The sequence below is a fragment of the Engystomops pustulosus genome, chromosome 3 (genome assembly GCF_040894005.1).
Source record: "Engystomops pustulosus chromosome 3, aEngPut4.maternal, whole genome shotgun sequence".
NCBI classification, from domain to species: Eukaryota; Metazoa; Chordata; class Amphibia; order Anura; family Leptodactylidae; genus Engystomops; species Engystomops pustulosus.
The window spans coordinates 95,296,497-95,303,982 of NC_092413.1; the positions used below are offsets into that span (position 1 = coordinate 95,296,497).

Genomic DNA, 7,486 nt, shown 5'->3' on the forward strand with positions numbered 1-7,486 from the left:
TAAACTTATTTTCTATTAACAGAGACCGAAGCAATGTTCCTCTCTACAGTGAGCAACAGTAAGAAAATAACTTGACAAATACAACTGCAGAAAACACTGTGTTAAATGCTATAAAGATGAACAGTATTATGGGAATATCTAAAAATATTAAGTGAGACTAAAACAAACTGCAATACAAATTCATGAATAAAGGTACAGTAAAAAAAAGAATATTTACACTATATTATTTTCCTTCTTTATATCATATATGTTTTCTCTATTGCTTTATAGATATTGTAATGACTTACATTGTTCCCTGTATGAATAATTCATTTACACAGGGAAGAAATGTAAACTCCATGCAGATGTCTGAACTCATATTCAAATCTAGAACACCAGAGTTGCAAGACGATATTTCCATCCCCTGCTACTGCACCCCTAATTTTACAGATATTGGGGAACATTTATTAATGTTTTTGCGCCTGTTTTTTGTAGGGCAATCACAGGGTTTTTTCCAGGGATTTTCGGTGTCGGTGGCACGAAAACATCAGTTTTCTGATACTCACACTTTATATTATTTTGGTTGCTCAATTTAGACACAATTTAGCTTTTGAATCCCAACACTTTTCCTACACTTCTAGTTTTCCAACACTTTTTTGTGCAATTTTTGGCACATAATCCGACCAACGAGTTGTATACCCCTTCATGAATCTGGTTTGTCATTGTTGACACTTATATGTTCTGCGCCAAATACATTAAGGCCATGCACCACAATATAAAATCACAGTGCAAAACACTTATTAAAAAGACTCCTAAAAAACAGGTTTTTGCGTCACACATAAATAAATATTAATAATTAATTAATAATTATTTTAATAATAAATTATTTAGAAATAATAAAGTAATAATAAATATTCCCCTCTGCATCAGTGCCATACATGAATATTATTTAGTTCATTGTAATGATATTGATTGATTTTCTTTTCTATGTTTTAGATCCTCTGTTATGTTGTGATAGGAGAGACATTTCATAGAGTGAATATTGGTGACTGTTCCCATATATTTTAGTATGGATCTAACGGCTCCTAACTGCTCACAGTTTGAGATTGCCTCTTTGCCCTGCTCTAGCAGTCGCTCTCTGGCTACTCGATTGGGACTATACTTGTTTTTTACTTGTTCTATAACCATCACAATCTTTGGAAACCTTGGGATCATTATTTCCATTTCTCATTTTGTGCAGCTCCACTCTCCGACTAATTTCCTTATACTCTCCTTAGCCATAACTGACCTTTGCCTTGGAATATTTATTATGCCATACAGCATGATACGAACCGTGGAAAATTGCTGGTACTTTGGAAACTTATTTTGTAAGATACATTATGGCTTTGATTTAACCCTTAGCGTTATCTCCATTTTTCACCTCTGCATTATAGCCATTGACAGGTTCTATGCTGTCTGTGAGCCACTCTATTACCCCTTAAGGATTACAGGGACTGTTATTAAACACCTAGTTTTCTCATGCTGGTCAGCTGCCATGCTATTTTCACTGGGGGTGGTTATTTCTAATTCTCATGTATCTGGCATTGAAGGATATCACATTTTAGTCACCTGTCTTCATATCTGTCCAATCACTTTTAACAAGTTATGGTCAATGGTTATTTTCTTTGTTTGTTTTTTTATTCCAGCATCAATAATGGTTGGGGTTTACATAAAGATATTCCTTGTATCTCTGAGGCACAGAAGAATCATTGAAAATAAAGTTTTAGCTGAAACATATCAAAATATTTCCAAAAAGAGAGAACACAAAGCTGCTAAAAAATTAGCTATTTTAATGGGCGTTTTCCTTACATGTTGGTCACCCCTATTTATTACCTTTATAATTGATCCATTCATAGATTACTCTACTCCAACATTGCTTTTTGATGCATTTAATTGGCTCTCTTATATAAATTCAACCTGTAATCCAATATTGTATGGCTTTCTCTATCCTTGGTTTCGAAAAGCATTAAGGCATATTGTTTCTGGTAGGATGTCAGAAGGCAATAGAGTAAATTTTGATTTATTTTAAATTTTTTAAATGTATATTTTATGTAAGAATAGTAAAAATGAGGTAGTTATTAAAGGTTTATCCACAAGGCTTATGCTATCTTGTACTTGTATAATCATTTTTCACTCCAAAAAATGTTTTTAAGGCTACATTCACATTGACGTTTGCCCGCTGTACCATAGCGTGGCAGGCACACATCGGCACTGGGGAGAGCGATCATCACCCCCGCCCCTCTCCTTAGAAGAACATGGTGCTGTTTTCCTGGAAAAGATAGGAAATGTCCTATCTTTTCACCGGATACGGAACGGTACGGTGCCACACTCAAGGATTGTAAAGCAAGAATTGTAAACCAAACACACTGACATACTGGTGTGTGCCACCTCTGGCTGAATCTGCTCTTTTTTTTAGCTTTTTATGCCCTGGTTTTTACAAAAAAAGGCTTGAATTATACAAATGAGTCTCAATAGGTGTTCATTTGCACATTTTAGCCTTAAAAAAAGAGCATAAAATGCTAAAAGAAGAGCAGATCCTGTCAGATGGAGATCATACCAGTATGTCAGTGTGCTTAGTTTACAATCCCTGACCCTGGTGGTAGATGTCCTTTAAAGGGGTTATCCAAGAGTTGCAAAAAAAATGGGAACCAGGCTGGGGTGGGCTTTTTTAAAAAATGAAAGTGTAGTCACCTCAGCTGTTGCTCTTGATAGACCCCAGTTTGTTTAGAGGGGCATGGAAGCTGTGCTCAGGCAGCTTCCGGCCAGCCGATGTGGGCAGCCATGACCAACTGTCCCTAACTTTCAGCACTGTATCGGGTGCTGGCATATGATGACAGGTGGGCATGGCCTGCAACATTGGCCGGAAGCTCCCTGAGCACAGCTTCCATGCCCCTGTAAACAAACAGGGGCACGGATCAGACGGACTGTGGCTTGGAACAACGGGAGCGATGGAGGAGGTGAGTACACGTTTATTTTTTCCAAAAGCCCGGCTCCTAATTCTTTGCAACTCTCAGGCAACCCCTTTAAGTAGTGAGTGAGTATGGAAGATTGCAAGCAAATTCAGTAACTGTATTGATTCAGTGAACACTGTGAAAGATAGTGTTGTGGGGGCACTGCCAGCTAGCAAAATGTTATGAAGGCACTATGTCACTATTATCCTCGCACTAACTGTTGTGGGAATTCCCTTTTCAAAAGCAATGTTTCAGCATTTTCATTTTTTTAGGGAGATTCATTAAGTGTCCTTGGAGTGGGTCACTTTGGATAGGAATAGATTTCACATGCATTTTTATCAGGGTAGGGTGATCAAAACTTTACGGGGCATTTAACATTTAAAACTTTTTAATCTTGTACTTTTTCTGAAAGAAAATCAGATATAAGGTTAGTTTCTTAACATGAGTGATTTTAACATGAGTGTTTTTTTTAAAAATTGTGAAGACCTTAGTTTGGTTTTTGCATTTGAACCATTCACCACCAATCACCTCACGCTTAAAGCAGTTGGTTTCCATTTACTTTGATTGATATAAAATTACAGAAATGCTCATATGTAACTTCTCCCTCCACAATGGTCCAGTGTGGCACCTCCTCACATGGATAGCTTGGATAACTTACATGCGGGTGTGTGCCCTCTCTGGAACAATCCGCTCTAATTTTAGCTTCTTATGTCTGTCTTATGTTATTTTTTTTAAGGCTTTCTAAATTATGCAAATGACCCTGATAGGATCCCTGCTTAATTAAAATCTCTGAAGCCCGTAGCCCCAGGCTCATTTGTATATTTTGTAAAGCCAGAGTGGGCACACATCAGCAGGTTAGTGTGCTTGGTTTACAATCCATCTTCCTGGTAGTGGATTTCCTTTAACAATTTTTGGTCATTTTTTCACTCTCATGTTTCACATTCTCATGTTAACCATTCTTTAGGAAGAGACTGGAAAAACATGTTATAATTTTAACCAATGGTGTTCACAATAACTTAAGATTTTTATAATCGAAACTAAATAAAAACACATTTAATAACACATATAGGTCAAGTTGTAACAGACATTTTACAAAATTTTAACTCATTCTTCAAAAAGAAAGCTCACATGCATCTCTTTAAAAAAAACAACTAAAGAGCTTTAGCTCTCAAAATATGAACATAGAAAGACAAACTATTTTTTTTAATAAATACATGAAAAAGTCTCAAACTCTTCTTCAACTTCTTCTAAAGTTTATACTACGCCTGGTCAGGACTGGAGTTTATATGTGACTCTTATTGTGGAAGTAGTACACGTCACTCAATGTTGGTGGTATGGGTGCACAAGTAGGCTGCAACACCTCTCAATAAATCTTGAAAAAAATCTTGAAAAAAACTTGGCACTGGAGTGCCAAATTTTTTTCAAGATATATGTGACCTTTAACCTTGATTTGTGCCAAAATTGTGACTTTTTCCTACATTCACATCTTAATTTGAAAGATATATCTGGCGCAACACTGAAATATTCCTGCGTGACTAGTTTTGCCAAGTGAGTGGAAAAGTTGCAAATTTAGGCGCAAATATATCAAATGTGACCAAAAAAGTCACAAAAATAAAAGAAATAAAGGAGAAAATTGTAAGAAAAATGACCCCTATGTGTTTTAAAACTTTATTTTATTAAAATGCTAATTACCTGTAGAGGCTACTTGGGATGTAGAGTAGCTTCTGTGAGCACTGGGGGCTAAGGCTATTTCACGCCCTGAGTAGCTCTGCAGAGCTGCCCCCCTGCATGTCTTTACCACTTGTGAGCCCGGTGACACAGGCCCATGCACAGTGGCCCCCTTCATATCAATGAAGCTGGCAGGTGGCCAGAAGCTTCTGCACATGTGCAGAGCTTCCTACTGGTTGGGAATAATTGAGCACACTTACTACGTGTGCCAGTTTTATTTCAGACTTTGCTGTTCTTGCACAGGTATTTAAGAAGTGTCTGTGCCACATTTGTGTCGCACATGATCCTCTTGTGGCGCAGCTGCACTAGGCATCATGCGACAGAAATTAGGTGACGTTTCTCTGCTCAGTCAGACCGTGTACCAGATTTAACATGCAAAGTCAGACAAAAGTGTGTCGTAAGCCCTATGTTAAAGGTGCACCAAAAAAAAGTGGTGCACTCTGTCAGATCAAGTACTTCTTTTTTCACTAGTACAACATTGTCATCAGTCTTTTAATAATTCCTTAAAGACTGATGTAACATATGCGCTGATTGTGTCATTGTTTTTCAATCTGACCTTGCTATTTTTTCATTGGTCCATTGTGAAATAAAAGATGGCATTGCCTACCCAATTATAACACTTAAGAATGGTTTGACACACTGAAACACATGCTGGGGTGGACCCTGGGGAATGCGGTCATCTCTACAGGTACTTTCTACTAATATTAATTTTCTATTTATATAGATTTATATGACTATGTTGTTGTGGTTAAATTATTGTAAATGTGTATTGGTTTGAGAACCCTGATAGGCCCAACTTAGCAACAACAGATGTACATATAGGGGCTCATTTACTAAGGGTCCCACATTTTTGTCGGGTCATCCAACAATTTCTGTGTTGCGCTGCATTTAGAAGGGGTTTTTGGCACGGGTGATCGGATTTTGGCACCACGCGACACAAATCGGGGGGGCCATCCATCGGATGATTCGGAAAATGCGCAGGATTTAACATCGCAAATTGTGTCGCAAGCCATGCACTCACATACACCAGGAAGAAGAAGGTGAACTCCGGCAGGATCTCGGGCGCACGATATTGGTGAATCATGGAGGACTTCATCTGTGTAGGACCGCCCGAATCGGGGATCGCGACAGGACCAGGTAAGTAAATGTGCCACATAATGTCTCTAAACACCTATAGCATTTTGATTACACACTCATACTTTTGTGAATCTCATTGCCATTGCCACATTTACCGCATGTCCTATTTGTTTGGTTTTCCTCTTTAGCTCTTTTTAATATATTTTAATGTAATTTAAATACAATTGATACTTTTTAATTGACTATTTTATGGTGATTTCCTCTTCTTTAAGTAGATGTGAACTCTGCCCTTATTTTCATAGAGTTAACCAGCTGTGATTGACAGAATTCCTCTCCAATCACCTTCCAAATGAGGAGCATGGATTCTCCTATACACTCCTCCTGATCTATACTCTTTGCCTGTTATAAAGGTAGTTCTTAGCAAGCTCCTGATTATCCTTTTATTCGGCTATATGTATTCTGGTATCTTGACCTTCTGCCAGTAATTAGACTTTCCTTTAGCCTCGTAATTTTGTACCCCAGCTAATTTATGTTTAGTCCTCATTTTGCTAGGGATTTAGGGCTTCAGAGACCCATATAAATTAAGACTTTGGGTGTGAAATCTGTCTTATATATTTTAAGGTATGTTGAGAGGGATGGAACAGATATTATACAATAGTTTTGGTAAGGTCAACATTATGTATATTACAGTTCTACTGTACCACGATGTTACCAAGAAAGTATATAGTTATTCTTCAATAATGGCAGCAAGGGATTGCAATGGACTCTTTCTCTCTTTGGAGGAGGAAGTGACTTGGATTACTAAATATTGTATTTGAGTATCACTCCATTTGAAAATCTACAGATTTGGGGATTCCTAAGCCAAAGTGGACGCCCCTCCCTCTCCATCTCTGCCTCAGCTTTCTTTTTTTTATTCCCCGATTAGAACTCACCACCAAGATTTTTTATAAATTACTTTACCGTTGGTACATTATACCTTATAAACATTCTAATAATGAAGATTATTTGGACAAACAGGCACTTTAAGTCATAAATAGAATCCAAATGTCCAAAACACCAGTTTTTGCAAGACATGCAACATTTTAAAGAACATGACCAAAAGGTCATACAGTCTCCAAAATGTTATCAATGAAAACTTTCATCACACCCCCCAAAAATGAAGAAAGTAATGCACAATGTGGTCTACAATTTCATTGCATATTAATTTTTTTCAGCTTCCCAATAACTGTCAGGAAATATGAAATGCAGTCACAAGGAAGTACAATTAATATAGCTTTATTAATGGAAAACAATATATATGTAACTGAACCCAACTTAAAACCAACTATATGATATGAGATGGCAGTTTTTGACCTCCTTATACTTACCTGACCCTTTACAACACTAAACCTTGCCTATTTCCTTTTCCCTCCTCCCAATATGGGCCCATTCCTGTATCTCAATAGTGAAATGTATTTTATAATTTCCTTTTCTGTTCACCCTGGAAAAATTATTTGTTACTTTGTAATGTGGTTACATTTTTTGTACATTTTATTTGTTTTGTATGTTTTATAAAAATGTTAAAGTTTTAATAAAGTTTTATTCAAACAGAATATTGCGGGTGACTTTTTGGCATGAGTTTAATTGGATTTTGATAAAGCTGTCAATATCTAAAATTGTGGTGTATAGGTAAATCTAAGTCCTGCTTCCCGAGAAGAGAAAAAAGACCCCAG

At 37.0% G+C, this 7,486-nt stretch overlaps 1 protein-coding gene across 1 annotated transcript; it reads left to right on the forward strand.

Annotated features, from left to right (window-relative positions):
* The first annotated feature begins 1,048 nt into the window (after nucleotides 1-1,048).
* Nucleotides 1,049-4,823, forward strand: LOC140122858 (trace amine-associated receptor 3-like). The gene is made up of 2 exons (XM_072144103.1): nucleotides 1,049-2,010; nucleotides 4,715-4,823. The coding sequence occupies exons 1-2, from the start codon at nucleotides 1,049-1,051 to the stop codon at nucleotides 4,821-4,823; spliced, it is 1,071 nt and encodes a 356-aa protein (XP_072000204.1).
* The last annotated feature ends 2,663 nt before the right edge of the window (nucleotides 4,824-7,486 follow it).

Coding starts and splice junctions, on each gene's coding strand:
- LOC140122858 (XM_072144103.1), top strand. CDS start 1,049: ATGGATCTAACGGCTCCTAACTGCTCACAGTTTGAGATTGCCTCTTTG. Junction 2,011..4,714: donor CATATTGTTTCTGGTAGGAT/GTCAGAAGGCAA, acceptor CTGGGGGCTAAG/GCTATTTCACGCCCTGAGTA.